This window comes from Hirundo rustica, chromosome 3, assembly GCF_015227805.2.
Source record: "Hirundo rustica isolate bHirRus1 chromosome 3, bHirRus1.pri.v3, whole genome shotgun sequence".
In the NCBI taxonomy this organism is placed as follows: Eukaryota; Metazoa; Chordata; class Aves; order Passeriformes; family Hirundinidae; genus Hirundo; species Hirundo rustica.
This window is the reverse complement of record NC_053452.1, coordinates 49,210,240-49,230,066: the sequence shown is the minus strand read 5'-3', so window position 1 is coordinate 49,230,066 and position 19,827 is coordinate 49,210,240. Positions and strand designations below refer to the sequence as shown.

Below are 19,827 nucleotides of genomic sequence, written 5' to 3'. Positions count from 1 at the left end.
GACATGAGAGTTACAGTGCTGAATGCAGAACTCGATAGCAGTAATAAGAACATACGTGAATCATAATAGGGAAATAAACTTCTTATTTCACTTTATGGTTTACTTAGCTCAAAGATACCATGCTTTCAAAAGGTGTGCTGTACAAAGCATTATTCCTCAGCATTATGTGAACAGTTTCATGTACAGAGGGTTTAAGGCAAAGTTTGTTAATGCTTGTATGTTCCATTTCAGCAGAGCTGAAGTTACTTTATGATAAAACCCTAATATGCTATTTTTCTTTTTCTTTTTTTTTTTTTTTTTCTGGGAGGACACCTTTTCAATACATCTGTCAACACCTGAAAGCTCCAAAGTCACAGGCATTAAGAATCCATCTGTTAGATATATACTTAACTAAATTTAATACTTAACTTAAACAGGAATAATTCTTTGAAAATACTATTCAGTGGTCTAAGCTCATGATTCTAAAAAACTGTGTTTACTGTGGGACCAGCAAGACAGGCAAAAGTATCTCAAAGCACTGACTGAAAGATAGAGCAGCCTCAAGAATTTTCGAATCATGTGGTGGCTCTAGGGGATTCCTGAAATTCAGTGTGTCTGGGAATGTCTCCAAACCTGAATGGCATATCCAGGAGGAAGGCAAAAGACATGAATATATCAGCTGATATACGGAGAATATATCAGCAAAATATGAATATAGAGCAAGAAAATAACTCGCGGACATTTGATATAGTGGTTATTTATGGGATACACCTTTATCTTTAAACAAAATTTGCTTTTGCTGGACTTTTAGACAAAAATATTTATGACATAGAAAAGCACTTCCATGGGACATAATGGAAGATATGATTTTCAGATATGAATTGCTACTTGATGTAGGCATAAAAATGCCAGAGCCCTGGAGGCACTCGCAGCCCCGACTGTCCCTGCCAGCTCCCAGGGCTCCCCATGACACAGGACCCCATGTCAGCATCCGGAGTCATCAACTCCTGCCCCAGGAATGCTGCAGCAAGGCCGTTCCGCAGCTGGCCATGGCCCAGCCCAGCCTTGACGCATCCCCATGGAGGCTCCCCATGGTGCCTGGGTCTGGGGTTGCCCCGGGGTCTCACGGCTGCCTGCTCCTGGTTAGTGGGTGTCCCACTCCCTGGTTTCCAGGCTGTGCCAATGGACAATAAGCAGGCACCGATGACCCACAGTCACCAGCTCTCACACGGTGCCCTGACTATGTATTAAACCATCTTTACAATGAAACCCTCATGGCCCAGAGTTAGTGCAGTTCAGTGTTTATTATCACAGAAAAACATTGGGCTGGAAGGGAATTCAAAGATCACGTAGCTCCAATCACCCTGTCATGGAAGGACACCTTCCACTAAATCAGGTTGCTCAAAGCCCTGACCATATTGGCCTTGGATACTTACAGTCATGGGGAATGGAGAGATATTAGTTATTAGTTATACTGTTTTCCAAAAGCTTAGCTGCCATTTTTGCCTTAAAACCTTCAGAATGTAAGCAAGAGCCACTCAGGCTTCACGAGGAGCTGTGTGCTGAGGAGAAGGACTGAGGGAGTGCGGCTGGCCATGGAGAGGGAAAACAGATCTCCACTTCCTAGCTGGGAGGCAGAGCTGCGGGTAACCTCAGGCTGTGCCAGCAGGCTCTTCGATCCTCCAGACACACCTCAACACTGCTCCAGGGAAGTTACTTGCTTTCCTTGTAAGGGGAGAGATGCAAATCTAACGCAAATTAAACGGCTCCTACTGCAGACTGTAATTCAGGCACAGCTGCACGCAGCAGTACAGACTGTACCAGATTTGCACAACTAAACCAGCACCGCTTGCCTTGTGTGTGTATATCTCAATTTCCAGTTGCTAAAATTAATCTTTTTCCCATTAACCTGTCTGTCTTGCCTAAGGCGGGGAGGCCTCTGTGCCGAGTTTTTCTCCCACTGTTACTCAGGTAGCATCTTTTCAAATTGAGCATCTTCATGGTAATGGACTATAAAATACAGGTATAAGTAATGAATGTTGGCTATTCCTAATGGATGCAGGAACCAGTCTAACTGGAGTGCTACAGCAGAAGGGATGCTGACTCACAGGGAGATTTGAAGGAGCAGATATAAATGACTTCTTACACACCTTGCCTGAAGTAAAGCTGAAAACCATGATAATACATCAAATTGCTGAACCTAATCTCAGCAATAGGTCTGAATTTTGGTCACGACAATGCACTATAGCACTTGCTGAGCTGATCTAGTTAAAGCTTACAATTCCCTTCAATCCAATCACCTACTTCATGTCAAAGTTCAATTGCCTCAGTTAGGACTTCACAAAGTCTTAGTCTAAGTCACCAGTTGGATCTAAAACCAACTCAAGAAGCTCACTGACTTTTAGTGTCTTGGGAGAGACCCTAAACAATTTTAAAAATGGGAGAAATGAGAATTGTCCTGCAGGATCACTGAGTTTAATGAATTGGAATCTGACCTGAATGCTCTAGGCTTCTCCTACCCATTTGCCTTGTTACCCATTTGCTTTCTCTGAAACAATTACCTTGTTAATTTCAGATTATTATGTTGTTCTTAAATTGGGGCACAGCAGCATTTTCTTTGAAATGTCTTAGCTGTCCTTGCATTTCAGCTCCTGTCTCACCAATTGGGAGGGAGGGGGGAAGATGCAAAAAGAGGCATATGAAGTTTGAGAATATGCTAGAAAGCCTGTTATAATGCTTATACTTTTATGGTAAGTGTTTTAACCGTCTTGATATCTGAAATTTTCTCACAGAATGGAGCAAATAATGCAATTTAAATATATATCTGGTGTTATTATACTGAAGAAGGGTTTACATTTACAGAAAAATGGTAACATGGAAAAAAATAACTGTATTAAAACCACAAAAGACTAAAATTAAATGAACCATAGATGCATTTTGGCTCTCCTAACTTCAACATCTTTAAAGGGATTGTCCACCTGCTTGCATGCTTAGCCTTGTGTTTTATGTAATTCACCACTTTTAATTTAAAGCAAGAAAAAATACCAGTGAAATAGCAGCCATTTTTAACAAAGGCCTAATGTTTCTGTCGTCTGAGTACTTGTCTAAATTGTTAAACTACTGTACAACAGACCTGCCAACTAATGCATTGTAATTAGAATGACAATAAAAAAGAGTAATTTTTTTTTTTTCTTGTGGTGGACAATCATTTTAAATGATTTGCTGATGAAAGAGCCTGTGTGAAACACTATACTTCACACAAAATACTGCATATAAACAGATCACTATATTTGAAAGACATTGCGCCACTATAATTCTGTTTTCAAAGTGGATAAATTAGTTTTGTCCATCATATTTTAGCTTTAATTCATTTAGTACAAAATGAATCTTCCTCACTTGGCAGACACTCATACTTCATCTTAATTTGGCTGTTCTATAAAGCTTTTGTTGATTTCACTTCTAATACTTTGCTGTCTTTTAATGGAGACAGATTGTATTTCATATTTACTTCACACAGGACATAAAGCAGCACTGTAATAAGAAAAAATTGTATTATACTTGACTGAAAACTATAAAATGTGTATGATAAATCCATATGAAACAATATTCGTTATTCAGTAAAGTACTGGCCCATAGTTTTCCAGATCGATAATAGCCTCATGTTATTAAAAACCTGTTCTGACTAGCATTGTATGTCTGAGGTTTTAACACTGACTTAGGCCTGCTATTAATGAAAAACCAAGAAAATAGAAATGCAGCACATGGAATATGAAATTGTAATTTTATTTTGTAATAAAGCAAAAAAACCCAGAGGTTAAAGAATCTCCATCCTGGGAGGCATGCAAAAATTAGACATGACTGTAAGCAACATGCTCTGACTTTGAACTTGGATCCAGTTTATGACTTGAGTAGACCAGTGGACCAGATGATCACCAGAGATCCTTCTTGCCTCAGTTATTCTGTGCTAATATAACTCTGCATTAATATGTCTCAAAAATCCATCAAAATAGATGGAATTACAGAAGCAATACGAGGAAAGGCAAGTAATGATGCAAGTTATGTACTGGTAATGAGCACGTCATTCTGCCAGAGGAGTAAACCGTGTCTTCTTGTGATGTACCTTAATCTTATACGTACTGTTAAGAGGGTGCCTGAATTGAATCGAAGGAAACATCAGGTTAATTACATGTTGAAGTGATTGCATAGATCACGTTAAAATTAGGAATTCCTTAGCATCATTATTTGTAATTTTGCTTTGGCATCTAAAGAGCTACATTAAGCAGACCTAAATGCTGAATATATGTATTACCTGCTCCTCCTGTAAATCTACAACATCCACTAACAGTACCTGGGTAATGATTTTCCTAAAAACATAGAGACTAAAACCCCTGCAGTTCGAGATAAATATTATGAAATCAACTTATACACAAAAAAAAGCATCCATAAAAACTATAATTAGTAAGGAATGGAATAAGCTGACAAAGGATCAGATCCAAAGTATGACAGATGTGAAATTTACAAACCTAAGTACAACACTGCACTTCAATAATAAGCAATACACATATTTTCATTAGATGCTGTAAATTTCAGTACCCAGTTCAATAGCTGACACTGCCTTTGTCTGGTTCAGCATTACAGTGGTGGGACAAAGGTGCAAAGAGGCACATGAAATACTGAGGAGAATGCTGCAACACCTCTTTCTCGTGTTTCCATCGTGCAGTGCTGCTGCTGCCATGCCTCCCTCTCCCTTGTCTGTGCATTGCAGCTGTTCACCTCTTGTCACTGGCTGTAGCCAGCAGAGACCCACAGTGCTCAACTGGCAACAATTCCTTGAACCCTTCCAAGAAATCCATGGCTTTCTTCTGCCATGCTATGGCTCCACACAACAGCTACATGGGCATTTGTATATTACTTGGATCTATGCTGGTTGCATAGATCAGTGCTGCAGAGCCCTGCCAATCCATATTTCAACAACCAATGTATGCACCTGTGATTCTATCTGCTGATCCCATCCCTGAACGTGCAGGAATGTCGGTGCAGACTCTGCAGCAGCAGGATGTGCCCTCTCTCCATCATGTATGTCCATACAGCCTGATGGCATCCATGTATGAGTGCTAGTCATGCTGTTCCATTGGTCTTTTATTACGGATGCCCCACAATCTGTGTGCCTGCCAAAGACCACGCAGGCTTCCATATGCAGAAACTCATCCTAACAGTGTGGACATGGTCCATCAGGATGTTTCTGAAATGGGTGAATTTACAAACAGTAGACAGTTCACCTCCAGCTGTGGTTTATGGCGAGCGCTAGCCCAGCTTTCTTTCCTGGAGCCGACCGGCTAGTTGACACATGCTCTTAGTTTCTGTCTTGTTTATGGCTTATTCAAACCAAGCTGCAGAAAATCAAAAAACTCACCTGCAGCTGGAAGTCCTCCTTAGGACTCGTCACCATTGCAGATTATTGTGGGAAAAAAATCACAGATGTTTGTTTGGCAACAGCTCTAAGTCTAGAAAGCTTGAGCAGCATCCCAGCAGGCAGGAAAGATTCCAAAACTTACTTGGAGCTGTGGTTACACTGCCCAGTCCAATACATTTGAGTAGAACAACCTGAATAAGATTAGTCCAAAAACGTTTCCAAGTTTCTTTCTATTTATGGCGAGGAAATGTTTGGCTAGGGCTCAGTCGATCCTGACTGCAGTGACTAAGCACCATTAAGAAGTTCTCAGGAAAGCTAAGCATGCTTCTTAGACTTCAAAGTCTGGATTGACTGACTTTCAAAAACTTTAGTGCTGTTAGAGGCCAAGCAGGGATCTTGAGGTCACTTCTGATGATCCATTTCTCGTATAAGCAGAGTATTGCAATAATTACCATGGCGGGCAAATCCCTTGCAGCCTTCTCTGGACACAATCAGTTACACTTTTGGGGCTCATGAACAAACTAATAACAAACACCATGTGTGTACCTTTCACCCCATCACCTACCCACTGATCTTGATTATTCCAACAAATCTTAGAATACACTATAACTGGGTAGGCTTTTATTCCTTCTGGCTTACGTGGGACTGCAATCATTCCTTTCTTCTTAAAGGTGACACTGGTGATACATCACCTCACAAAAACAAACAACTTCCCCCCCCAACCAACAAAGAAGGCTCATAAGCACAGTGATAACTGCACCCTACAGTCATCTGTGAAGTTATTGTGAATATCTTGAGGTAAAAGACCCAACAAGTCTGACCTACACTAACTAACGGTCTGTGGGATCACATTGATATGTAGGACACTTCATGCCCCATTGTCTCAGATACTTATTAGCAGCAGTGGTTGTTTATGTGGTAGCTGTAGAATATCAATCAAGAAATGAGCAAGTGATCCCCTCTCATTTTCTAGCAGCCCCAGATAACAAGATCGGCAAGAAATGACAGGCAAAGAAAACGTAAGCTGTGTGGATTCATTTTATGGCGGGGATTTCCACAGCACTGCTGGGGCCTAAGAAACTTGTGAACATTTAACACTGGCTCTGTCCCCACTGGATTCTCATAGCTGAGTACAACAGTGTTGCACACTACTTGGGTCTGAGTGTTTCTTGTCCTGCTGTGCAAAATACTGGACCTTGCAGTGGGGTATAAAATTGGCAAGTGATTTCTGATATTGGAGGACAGAAGATCTGAGTGGGAAACATGAAGGAGGTTAAGCAGAATGGTCTTGTTTATAAAACAGGATGTGGTTATTGTGAAAGTGCTGGAGGGCCCAAAGAAGCTCTCAAATACAACAGCTAAATCCTGAGCGATAAAAGAGGATATTCATTGAACTATAATTTTAAAAGGCCTATTACTGTTCCAACTGATGTCCCAGGGAATCCATTGAATTTTTTCACTAGTTTGCTGGAAAAAATATTTAAAACACTTTTACAGGAAGAGCTGAAGTCCCAGAGAACACTGATTCCTCAATGACATCAATCTGAAAGTGTGAGAAGAACTAGTGTTGATCCAGCCTAGTGTATATTGTATCACTTGCCTCATCACATGCCTCACATTCCTTTGCATGTATTAAACACACTGAAGAGGAGGACTCAAAGGGACTATAACTCACTTTCTTAAAGTTATACCTGTACCTGTCTTTACCATTCAAACATGGACAAGTTCTACAAGTTTTCTTCCCCAGTTTAGCGTGTTATAAGCATTTGTGAGTAGATGGGAAAATAGACATTACTTCTGTAACTTACACATGGTTAGCTAAAATATGTTACAGACAATCAAAGACATGCTGAAACTGTACATGTTTATCTCTTAAAATTAAGTTGATTTTTACATCAGATATTTCCTGCACCTTATTTAAATCTACTTCTTTCTTTTTCCTAGGACTTTTGTCACCTTTGGAAGCATTCTTTCATGTTACCAAGATGATTTCAGGAAATGTCCAAGACTCCTAGTAACACAAAGGAACAGCTCTGTAAGTTCACTTTGCAAGAATATGTGAACTGTCTCAGTTTCTTTCTAATCCTTATGCATCACACACCTGCTGGCAATACGGCTGTAAATTAACAAGAGCTTCCTAGTCTAAGAAGCGCTTGAGGGATTTTTACTTCTGAGGTTATGAAGAAGGCTGCATCGTAGCTATTCCGCTGCATTCCAATTACGCTCATCCCTCAGTGCACTACGACACTGGACGCTGTGCTAACGCAGCATGCCTGGCCATCAGGCTGGAAACACCACCTGAAAGGACCATTTTCCAGTGTGCAGAGCCTTCTACTGCTAAGGCGTTCATGCTGGGGCTAGGATATGTGAACCGACGTCTTGATTCACATTTCTACAAGTTTTCCCTCCGAAAGGGAAAACTGACTAGTTAATTTTAGCTGAAAAGAAGTTCACTAATGAGTCACAATAATTATGAACTTCATGAATAAAGAAACATGACTGAGATGAATAATATCTACTGCCCGACCACCGACTAGATAATCCCGAACTGCAAGCTAGCAGTAAAAGAAACTAAAAGCAAATACCTAATACTGTACAACAGGGGCTATCAGGAACTCTGTTTGACTCCGTGCCACCTGTTTAAATTGGCTTTGCAGCCATGAGAACGAATGGAAGCACCTTCGCAGCCCCGGCGCTCTCCTTGCGACGCCAGGGCCGGGCGGTGTCGGGCAGCTCGGCAGCAGCCCTCCGTCCACCCCGCACAGCGAGCACCCGGGGGTCGGGGCGGCAGCACCCGCGCGGCGCTCGGGGTGAGCGGTACCGGGGACCGCGCCCCTCCGCACCCCTGCGAGCCCATCTGCGCTCGCCCGCAGCCCCGCCGTCGCTCCGCGCGGTCCCGGCTCCGCCGCCCAGCACGGCCCCGCCGCGGGACCCGCCGGCGCTGCTCCGGCCGCGGCCCGCAGCAGCCCCGCCGCCCGGGACGAGGCGCGGCCGCGGAGATCTCCACGCGCGGAGCCCGGCTCCGCCGCGGCCGACGAGCGCCTCCGGCGCCGCGCCGGCGGCAGGTTCGGCGCCGCCCCGGCAGCCTCGGGCCGCCGCCACCTGTTACCTGCCGCCGCCCTGCCGGAGCGCAGCGCTCGGGCCCCACCGCACCCCGCCCGCGCCCCGCACGCCGCCCCGGCCCCCGCACGGCGCGGCGGGGCGGGGGGAGCGGCTCCGCCACATCCGGGTGCCGCCGCTCTCAGCGCGCATGAGCGGCCGCGCCGCCGCTGCCGGGCCGGGCGCCGCGGTATCGCCGCCGCCGCTCCTCCTCCCCGGGGCGCTGCGCTCCGCGCTGTCAGGCAAGGGGGAGCGACCGAGAGGCGGGGGAGGCTCCCTCCGCGGCAGGAGGAGGAGGAGGATGGTTGTGGGGGCGGGCGGCGGCAGGCGCTGGCAGCAGCCGGGAGAAGCCCCGCTGGTGGCTGGCTGTCGGCACACGCAGCTCTGAGGAGGAGGCGGAGGGTGCCGAGCCGAGCCGCGGGGCGGGCGGCTGCTGCTGCCGCTGCCGCGGGGGGAGAGGCTGCGGCGGCGGGAGGAGACCGGCACACGCACGCACAGGCGCGCACGCACGCGGACGGGTGACAGCGGCGGCCGCCGCGATGTGAGGGGGCTGCGCGGGGGCGCGGAGGCTCCGCGGGCAGGAGAGGCGACGAGAGCCGGCCCGCACGGCCCCGGCGGCGGGAGGGGCGACCGGGGCGGGGCCGGCTGGGCTCGGGGCGAGCCGCGTCCCCCGGCGGGCGGGGCGGCCGCGGGCGGCGAGCGTGGGACCGGCGGTGGCGGCGCTCGGTGGGCTGACCGGCTCCTGTTTGCTTGGCTCCAGTCTCCGTCTCCGAGCCCGCGGGCTCCGATGAGAAGCGCCCCTGCGCTGCCGGACTGACGCCTCGCCGCCCTCCCCGCGGACGAGGAGGAGCGCGGCGCCCCCGACCGCGGGCCGCCCCTGCACCGCCCTCCCCGGCGGGGGCTCGTCTGCCGCCTGCGGGGCGGGCGGCGCGGCGGTGACAGCGCGGCGGCGGCGAGGCCGGGGCAGCGGGAGCGCCGCCGCCGAGGACCATGAGGAAATTTAACATCAGGAAGGTGCTGGACGGCCTGACGGCGGTCTCTGCCGTCGCCTCGGCGTCGTCCGCCGCGCAGCAGCAGCAGGCGGGGAACCGGGAGACCGAAATCCAGGAGACGCTCCAGTCCGAGCACTTCCAGCTCTGCAAGGTGAACGAATGCTGCAGCCCCGAGCCGGCGGGCGGCCGGGGAAGCGGGCGCGCCGCCGCGATGGGCGCTGCGGGCTTTGCTCCTCCGTACCGACCTCGCCGAGCCGGCCCGCCGCTCCTGTTTGCTTATTTGGATTGATTATTTCGGGGGCGAAGACGGGAAGAAAGCGGTGGGTGTAGCTGCAAAGGTCTTGCTGGATTTCTTTAGTCGTTCGTCTGTGAGAGTTTCGGGGTTTGTCGTCGTCTAGGCTCCTTCATGCGAGTAATACTGGCAGCGGTCGCTAAGGCTTCGTAGAAAGAGTTGGATGGATGGGGGAAGGAGTGATACTTAGCTGTAGTGCAGATCTGATTATCACGGCGTATGAGTAGAAGCCTCTGCTAATGGGCCCGGAGGACAGGGAATCTGTCCCTCTGCATTATTTGGAAATCATTTATCCTGTTCCTTTATGCCTGAAAAAGGCTTTCGATGTTTGTGGTGGTTTCGCTGCAGCGTGTTGCCAAGTTGGCGATGCTGCTATTGCAAATCCTATCTAGAGACAAAGTTCCCGTTTATTTATTTGCTTGTGTGTGATAGGATAACTGCAGTTTGTGTCTGCACGCTTCAGAAAATGATGCAGCGAATTAACCACCAGCTGTATCCAGAGGAATAAAAGCTGATTGGAATATCAATACTAATTTTTACCTTTGCAGTGCACCCATGGCCTAGCTTGACATGGACGAGCTTGGTTTTTTTTCTGGTATTGCGGGCATTTCTGCTGCTTTCAAGAGTTGGTCACGAAGGATGTGGAGAAGAGCAGAGCTGTTGCCAGTTAGACTTTATTCAGCTGTGAAATACAGAGAGTTGTGGGGTATGCCTGCAACTTCAGTAAAGTACAAGGAGTATTTCAGAAGTTTGCTGTGCATTTATGAGGTCCGGAAGTACTTCTACTCCAAACTAAAGGCTTAGAAATAGAAAAGCTGGAATTTGTACAGCTTAGGATGTGTGCATTTTAGAGTGGAAGTAAGAATAGGTGACAGTAGTAGTATGTTCTCAGTTCTGATTAATTAACTGCAGCCCGAGAAGTTTAATGGAGTCATTGCTTGGTCAATTACCAAATTAGTCTTGAATAACAAAAAAAAGCTAAATATGCCAATAGCTCCATATTAAGAATGAATCCTATGGTTGAGGGGGTTTGCTTTAGTTCAGTGAGGTATTTTTTGGTTTTGTCAATGCTGGGGCTGCCTGTTCTCTTTGAGGGAAGTAGAGGGTGAGAGATCGATTCTGTCAAGCTCAAGTTGCTGGGTCTGTTTTCTGAGCTGAAGAGAGGTTGTGCTGTCATGTTGGGTCTGTTGGATTGAAATTGAAATCAATCTAGTAGTTTGTAATAGTTCTGATGACAAGTCTGGCTTTGTTGCCAAACTTGCTAGGAACATCTCAGGTTTTAATAGTTTAGTGTCTTTGTTAGGGCTGAAAATAAAATTACTCAGGGAATGAGGTAGGTGAAAAAAATTAAATGCTTAGTTAATACAGTCTTTATACCGAAGAAATGTAAGATTCAAATTAAGTTTTAGAAAGTCTTACTGTCACTTGATGCTCAAAGATGAATGAGTAACTATGACTAAAAAACCTTTTTGTAACTGGTTCGTATAAGGCAGGTAATTTTCTCAGTCTGTGATTAAACTGCTTTGTAGTTCCTTTTTAAACTGTGATTAATGTTGAATGCTGGTCTCTAACATACAGTCTTGATTCTGTTTATTTTTGGTATCCTGCTTGACCCATTGTTACTGCGCTGCTCTGACTTGTTAGACTGTACGCCATGGTTTCCCCTATCAACCTTCCGCCTTGGCATTTGATCCGGTTCAGAAAATACTGGCCATTGGGACTCAGACTGGAGCACTGAGGCTGTATCCTTTTGTTTTCTGAAGTGGATTTAGTGCACCTCACACAAGCGATGTCTTGATTCAGCTGCTGCAATCATGCAGAAGTCTGGTGGGAACCAGGTATGCAGGAGGGGAGAAAAACAGCAAGCTGTCTTTGCTGCTGGTGGGTGGCTTGGCTGCTGTGGTTGTTCTTTGTGTCAGTTCAAGTTGTGTCAATGATGTGAGGTATGGCTGCTCAGTCGCCTTTACCTCAAGTTAACAGATAAATTTTGTAGAGGGTTACTAGTGTGCTGACAGTTTACAGCAGCTGACTGCAAATCTAAAGAGAGACGGGCTGAGCTCTGTTTTGTTGTTCTGCTCTATCCTCTGGGGCTGAAACATTGTGTGCTGCTTGGTGAGGTAGTGTTTGTTGGTTTCTTTTTTTTGGTAGGGTTTTTGCTTGGGCTTTTTTTGGGTGGTGGGCTTATTTTTGTTGGGTTTATTCTTAAGATAAACTTTGTAATGCTCTAGTGACCTACTAGTACTTCTGTGTTGCCATATGAGGGTTTCAAGTGGGGACAGTAAAAGGTACAGGAATTGTATCTTGCTAAAAGCTTCCAAGTGACTGAAAGAAATGGAATGAATTTGTGAAGTAAAGGACTAGTAACCCTGCTTCTTTCTGTTCACTAAAAAGTGAACTACCCGTATGTTTATAGCCATATGGTACCACAGCCATATGCTACTATCCAAGCCATGTAACAACATATGTGTTTAAACTTTTATTTTTAAAATAAGGTATCCTGTAGATTTGTTAATCCACGCTGCTGTTGCCAGAACCTTTATTTGTCAGCATAAGAGAATGAATTGAATTCTTTGTTGTCCTGAAATTGACTGAATTCTAAACATTATGGGGAAGGCTTAGCCCATCTTGCCAGAGAAATTGACTTAATCCTCTTTAAACGGTAGGTAAATCTAACAATATCCTTTGGTGTTTAGATTAGTCTCCAAGTAGACCTTTTTTGTTTCTTTCTGGTATATTATTACCCTGTCTATGAGGTTAATTGCCATAAGAGTGTTGACTTTTAAAAGTTGAAAAACTAGAACTAAAAAACTATATTTCTATTAGGAGCTCTCCAGATTTCTTTACTCAGCGTGAGGAATAAGGATGATAATGCAGTGTTCTTAATGCCATATTTGAAGCTACACTTAATTTCATAAATTTTCTTTTTGAAGAGGCTATAGAGTTGACTTAAATAAAGAGTGAGCTGTGTGTGGGTGGTGTTAATTACTCTTATATTGGTAGAATAGATGAGAAAGCAAAAAGAGACACAGAAGAAAGAACTTGGTTTGGAGGAAAAGAAGAGATCAAAATGTACCTGTTTAGAGCTTACTCACCTGTAATTTTGGGCAACGTGATGCTGCAGTTTAGATAATGATGACTCAACAAAAGCTGTTTCTGAGCACTCATCCATGGCTACACACACATGTGAATTTGTGGAGTGTGAATTGCATTCTAAATAATTGAGAGTGGTATTGCAAGATTGTTAGGGAAGAAAGCATTACTGTGAGAAAATGACAGAAAATGTGTTTTCTAAAGAAAGGAAAGAAGCTTCATGCAGAGGCTGAAATGTTAGTGCTCCTCTAACTTGATGAAGATGAATATGGTTGATCAGGCTTAGTACTTTGATACGGCTCTTGATTCTTGGAAGAACTGGTTAAAAGCTCTCAGCTGAGAGGGTAGCCCTGTAACCAGACAACACTGCAGAATTTGCCTCTCCTGTGATTGCCTCCTCTTTGTGATGGAGGAATGCAGGCAAAAGGGGTAGACTCAGACATATTCCCAACGTAAAAGCACCCTTTTGCTTTCTGCTGGTTTGAGAAGAGTGGGTAAGAGTGAGCCTTGCAAGAAGTGCTTATTTCATTCTATTGCTCAAAGAGTGAGCCAACCTTCAGGATGCTTTGCCTGCTAAGGTTTTTATGAATAATAAATTATGTGCAAGGGTTCATTAAAATGGGAGCCACTTACTCTTTAAAGCTGCAAAAGTGTTTTTAATTGAAATGAGGTGTGGACTAAAACCACTGAGTGTCAGTAAAGCGTTATTCACTGAAAAATCATAAAAGTGCAATGGAAGTCAATCCTCATTTTCTTCCATGTTCATGTTGTGAGAGTATAGAAGTAAAGGAATGATAATGTTTCTTCCACTGGCTACCAGCAAATGGGAGCTGGGTATTACTGTTTTCATAGTGTATTCAAGTATAGGTACATCTTTTTACACTTTCTCTTGCAAGTAAGTTATCTGAGCAATGGGGAAACAAATTTGGTGGGTGGCGTTTTTTGTGGGTGGTTGGGGTTTTTTTTTTTTTTTTTTTTTTTTTTTTTTTTTTTTTTTTTTTAAGGGTATTAAAGGTAAAATATTCTTAAATCAAGGAGTGAAAACCTGTTTGAGAATTCATTAATTTGTGAGGAAAATAATGTTACAGTCCCAATTTGGCTTTGGGCTCTTTATCAGCTAACCTCTTTGCAGAGGTTCTCTGCATTTGGTCAGTCTTCAAATTGGGTATTTTAAATTCTCAACCAGTATTGATCAGAACAGGTTAATGTGAGAAGTTTTCTAAATCACAGTCTTATCCCATGTCTTCTTTATGAGGACTCTATAACCACTACTGGAAGTACAGAGAGACTTCTTATACACAAGTACTAAATGTTTGCAGTACAGTTAAAATTATTTGTAAAAATAGAACTGAAGCTTTTCCTGAAGAACCAAAATCTGTGGTTACAAATATACTACCAGTTCAATGACTTTGTCTTTCTTTATCTTAATGGATAAATATACTAAACATCAACACTGTATTGAATCCTCTAAATCCACAAAGTAAGTGTAAAAATGGAAGTGCCTAAATTATAGGTGTCATGTTGCACTAACGGGATTCGATGTAGAGTTGCTACTCTGTTAATATTTTTTGCTTCGAGGCTTGATGGGTGCAGTTGGTAACATAGTGTACCAGAGGGGAAACTTTACCATTCTGTGCCCATAGCAGCAGTTGGTGCTAGATCCTGCAGTTTGAAGAGGGAGAGAAGTCTGTAGAAATACTATGAAGAAACCGCTTTTAGTGTAAAACTTTAACCTGATGAGTCATGAAAGTCATTTTGGGATTATTAGCTGGTTTAACTTGAGCAGCATATCCCTTGTATTAATTTTTAAAAGCTTGATTAGTTACTAAGAAACATTTCTATCTCTTATTTAGCCAAAAGTTTTAAAATCAAGCTTTTTGGAGGCAGACAGATCCTTAATTAGAGAAGTACTTCCCCACCCCCAAAAGAACATTTTTAGCGATTAATAACAAAAGCTCCCTTCTGTTCTCAGCTATGAACAACAGCTTGGTTACTTTATGGTGTATGAGGAAAAGTTACAAAGTAGCTTAGTGGAGTAGAAACCTTGAGCAGCCTGATGTGACCCTCTTCCAGACACTGGCATCCCTTAAAAACAGTTAAGCTGTTGGATTCTATTTTCTCTGTTGCAAGGGAAAGTGAGGGGTGAGGTGGACACAAGGGCAGATGCACTGTGCTGAATGACGTAAAATCTCAAATAATTTCTCTCAAGTAGTGGCACTCACCTGGACGTGCTGGTCCGGTTGTTCCTCTGAGTTTGTGGTGCTGCTGGTTGGAGGATGCTTGTTCCAGCTGTTTGAGGTGTGTGAATCTTGGCTGGTGGCCTGCTTCTTGTGTGGCAGTTCTGCCTCAGGCTCCCTCTCCTCTGTGCTGGATTTTTGTGGATGTGATCCCCACAGGGAGCAATTGTGCTCACTCTTGATTTCAAACTGCTATTGTCAGTGTAAGCTGCTGGTGGCCTCTTTTGTCGCTGCAGGTCAGTATCTTTGGTTTTCTCCACACTTCAAGGGATTTAACTGCTGTTAGCAGGGTGGCTTTCACCTCTTGATCTACTGTCGCAACATGTGAGATGTCAAGCAGTTAAAAATTCATCTAGGCTTTGCTTCTTTTCTGTGCATACCTGAACCATTACAGTAGGACATATAGTCCTTGGTCTTCAGAAAGCTTTGTGCATAACTGCCTGTGCTTTGTTTTCCCAGCAGATATCAAAACCTTCTAATGAGTTAGAGTTCAGTTGCTCTACTCAAGGTTTAACTTGTTGTAATTGGTTAGACTTTACCCCGTGACATCCTGACAGTGCTTAGTGTTACAAGTAATAGCCCTGCTTCTGTGTTCTTCATGACTTTTGCTCTTCTACTGAGAAGGCCCTCTGGAAGCCTAATGTCATCTGGGCAGGGGGGTGTGTAAACTCTGAAGAGGCTAGAGAAAGATGTAATGAACTTTTTCAGGATATTTTTTTGCCTTTATGTTGGTGTTTCCTCAGAACTTTTAAGTCCAGGGCCGTGTATAATTAATAATGATAGTCAGCTGAGCTTCTTTGTTTGCTTTTATAGGGTGGAATAAACCTTGAAGCTAAAGCAGAAATATTGAAAGAATTCTCCTGATTCCTGCTGTTGAACTTAAACAAGTTTCTTCATTTTTCTGCACTTTAATTTCTCTATAGCAAAACTAGGACAATATGTCAAAATCGATGTTTTGTGACAGTCTCCCAACATGAATACAATATCTAGTGGTGTTTCATGCCTTAAAAATATGCATTTGCAATGTGAAGTTCAGCCTCTTTCTTGATGGAGGTAGTTCTAGAAGGGAAAACCATCTTCACTAGAAATAATTGAGAATGGAAGGAATACCTGTAGAGTAAGTGTTGTGCCTTCCACACAGACCAAATTGTGCCTTTGTCTCTTTATTCCCTAGCAGAAAGGGTTATTTAAAGTTGCTTTTTTTTTTTTTCTCCCCCCGCTTGCAAACCAAGCTCACAGGAAGGAGAAAAATTGGATTGTTCATCATTCCATCATTAAAAATCTGAAGATTCCAATTGTCTTGAATGTCAGTATCTGTTAATTTCCCCACAGTCTTTTCAGCACTAAAAGATGACTTATGCAAGCAAATGGCTGAAGTTTTTATGTGTTTGGGGTGTATAAATCTTTTTTTTTTCCTGTGATTTCCATTCTCCAGCCTTTTTGAGAACTCACTTTTAAAAAAAAATCAAAATAGCTCAAAAGCCTGGGTTTATGGTTCCATGCAGTCAGATTCTGATGAATTGCTTGTGGCAGCATCTGGATAGCTTTGCCGTAGATGTATGCTACAAAATTCAAGCAATTTGGTCAATTCTTTGAAGTTCTAACAACATACCATTTCCAAGTGGTGGTGTTATTATATCCATTAGAATTACTTCTCCTTAGGATCATTCAGACTTTGCCAGGCAGTATGACTGCTTTTGTTCCTTACAGAAATATCAGCTTGAGATATCTGTGTGTTGGGGTTTTTGCTTTTTGGGTATTTTTTTATTGAAGTAGTTATTTACTTGCTCTTTCTTCTCTGTAGCAGCTCTACACTGGCAGTAGGACAGTGGCTGTTTAGAGTATACAAAGATTTCAGTTTTTTAAACAGAGCATCCAACTGAAGTTGGCACATCTTCAAGTGGCATGCCAGACCAGATGAACCTGGGTGATCCTTTCTGACCTAAATTACTCTGTAATTCTGTTGATTCTGTGAATACACCAAATTTGAACTGAACTACTCTTTTGTGGATGGTCAGGGTCTTTTGGCATTTGTACTCTGAAAAAAGTGGTCTCAACCCTTGTCAGTAGTGTTCTGGACTTTGAACAAATATGCATGTTTTGGGAAGAGTACTTTGGTAAAGCTATTAAAAATATTGCAGCGGTGTCATGTCAGAGAGACACTGTGATTATTTATTATTAAGAAAATATTTATTGTCTACCTTGCCACTCAGTTCACACAGAGTAGTTTAAACAAGAAAACTACTTTACTTAAAGCATATGTTAATCTTGTCACATTTCCGTTTCTTCTAACACTACTGCATTTCTTGTCATATCATCCAGCACTTTGTTCACGTGGCTATTGTTATCTTAGTGAAAAACGCCCACCCTCTAAATGAAGAAAATCAGCTACGTTTGGATATTCTGAAATGAAATGGGGCCAAAATGGCATGGTGAGGCATGCATCTCCTAAAAGTGCATGGAATGAAAACAATTGAGCCCTACACAGAGAAAGCTTTGACTGATTTTTTTATAATAGATAGGATGGTGTTCTTTTTAAATCTGTGGTTTTACTTGGGAAACTTAGTGTGCTGGTTTTGGCTGGAGTTAAGTTAGTTTTCTTCACAGTAGCTGCTATGAGGCTGTGTTTTGGATTTGTGCTGGAGACAGTTGTGATAATGCGGTGATGTTTTCCTTTTTGCTGAGCAGGGTTTATACAGAGACAAGGTCTTTTCTGGCTCTCACCACCCCCTACCAAAGAGCAGCCTGGGTGTGTACAAGTAGTTGGGAGGGGGCACAGCCCAGGACAGCTGACCCAAGGGATGTTCTATACCATGTGGGGTCATGCTCAGCATGTAAAGCTGGAAGAAAAAGGAGGAAAGGAAGGATATTTGAAGTGGTGGCATTAGTCTTCCCAAGACACTGTTGCACATGATGGAGGCCTGCTTTCCTGGAGTTGGCTCTTGCCCACCCACGGGAAACAGTGAATGAATTCCTTGTTTTGCCTTGCTTGTGTTTTTCTCTTTTCCAGTTTTTCTTCCCCATCTCACCAGAGGGAGCGAGCAAGTGTCTGTGTGGAGCCTAGTTGCCAGCTGGGGTTAAATTGCAACAATCCTTTATGACACCCAATGTGCAGCTCAAAGGATTTGAGATAATGAAAGGTTTGACTGGAATGCGCTAGATTGGATTTCTAGCTGTAATTGCTGATTAGCTATTAATCGGCAGGTGCTTGTCAGGAGCCTTGCTTGCCTGACTGTACACGAGAGCCCGGTGCTCATTAGTGGCCGGTTTTTGCTCTCGCTGCCACTGTGCTGCTTTGTCCCCTCCCTGTGCCGTGCCTGGGATCACTGCGACGAGAGCCCCGGGTGTGCCGGGGCTGGCAGGCGGCCGGGGACCGGCTGCGTGTCCGTGCTGCCGGCCTGAGCTGCGGTCACAGGGACCGACCCGCGGATGGAGCTGCGGGAGCAGCAGCAGGAACACCTCTGCAGGGATGCAGGCCCGGGGTGAGTCTGCGCTGCAGCAGGTGGATAGCCCATGCTGGAGCGCTGAAAGCGTGTGGCCATGGATAATCCCACAAGAGAGCAGGTATTCCCCTGGAAGGACTGCGGCCGTGGGTTAAGCCACGTTAGAGCAGGTTGATCTCTGAAGCGCCTGTGGGTAAGGCCATGCAATAACAACTGTGGGGAAGCAACAGGTCCTCCGCTGGGAGCACTATTGCATATACTTTAACTCTACTAATGCAACTTCTAGTAGTAATCGCTTTTGTTCAAAAAACCTGAAATATAACTGTATTGAAACTCACGCTATAATCTACAAAAATGCGCTTTACAATGAAAACTTCCCTCTAGGTATTTCACTGACAGAGCAGAAACTTAATGGATATAGCCTTGCAGCTTCAAATTTGCTGGGTCATGGTGAACCTGGGGAAGGAAATATTTGGAAAGCATGCAAAGTTTGTAAGGCTGCAGTTACTGTAGCTCTAGTATAGTTTGTTTCCTTGTACCACTTTGCTATTTGTGAAATGTCAGAAAAACCCTTTTTTCCTGATCCAGAGACAAGGGCTCCTGAGGGGCATTTTAAAGACTTTTATTCCATTTTCAGTCTCTTGAGAAGGGTGGCACGGTACAGATGTCTCCCGCCATCATAATCAGAAGCCAAAATATTTCTTTGTTACAATACCTTGTAAATGTTTTTCAGCCTATTAGCTTTTGCCACACGATGCTGCTAATACTTCTAACACCAATCACCTATTATTTTACCCTATGTGGTCTTGCTACAATGCATCTTTCACAGTTCTAATTCTCCAAAATATCTAGTCTGTTTGCAAGGCCATAGTTTGAAACTTATTTCCAGTTCAATTTCTCTCTCAACAGTGTCTTGTCTATTCCATGGCCTTTCTAAATCAGCACACCTTATCTCAGAGTTTGCATACAGATGTACAAGACTATGTGAGCTTTCAGTCAGGCTTTGAGAATCCTTTACAGATCCATTTCTCGCATTGAAACACTGAGGTGGCATATGGATTGTGTGACCAGATGAGGTTAGGATGAACTGTAATAGGAAATTGGATGGCTGGCGCTCAGCTTAGGCTTTCAGACTTGTGTTACACTGCTCAATTCAATAAAATTTTAATTTGGCATTTTACTAGATTTGTTCTTTCTTGATCACTGTGGAATGGCTTTTAGAACTGAAGAAGCATTATTGCTGTAGGAGATGACATGAGCAGTTTTAGTAAGTTCGCATCTG

The 19,827-nt window shown here is 44.0% G+C and overlaps 1 protein-coding gene across 9 annotated transcripts in view; it reads left to right on the top strand.

Moving 5' to 3' along the window:
* The first annotated feature begins 9,438 nt into the window (after nucleotides 1–9,438).
* Nucleotides 9,439–19,827, top strand: part of STXBP5 (syntaxin binding protein 5) — a 100,784-nt gene continuing 90,395 nt past the window's right edge. For all 9 annotated transcript variants that reach the window (XM_040058216.2, XM_040058213.2, XM_040058214.2 and 6 more), the window contains exons 1-2: nucleotides 9,439–9,634; nucleotides 11,420–11,517. In XM_040058216.2, the coding sequence (XP_039914150.1) occupies nucleotides 9,482–9,634; nucleotides 11,420–11,517 (251 nt within the window). In that variant the 5' untranslated portion in view covers nucleotides 9,439–9,481. The remainder of the gene's footprint in view (nucleotides 9,635–11,419; nucleotides 11,518–19,827) is intronic.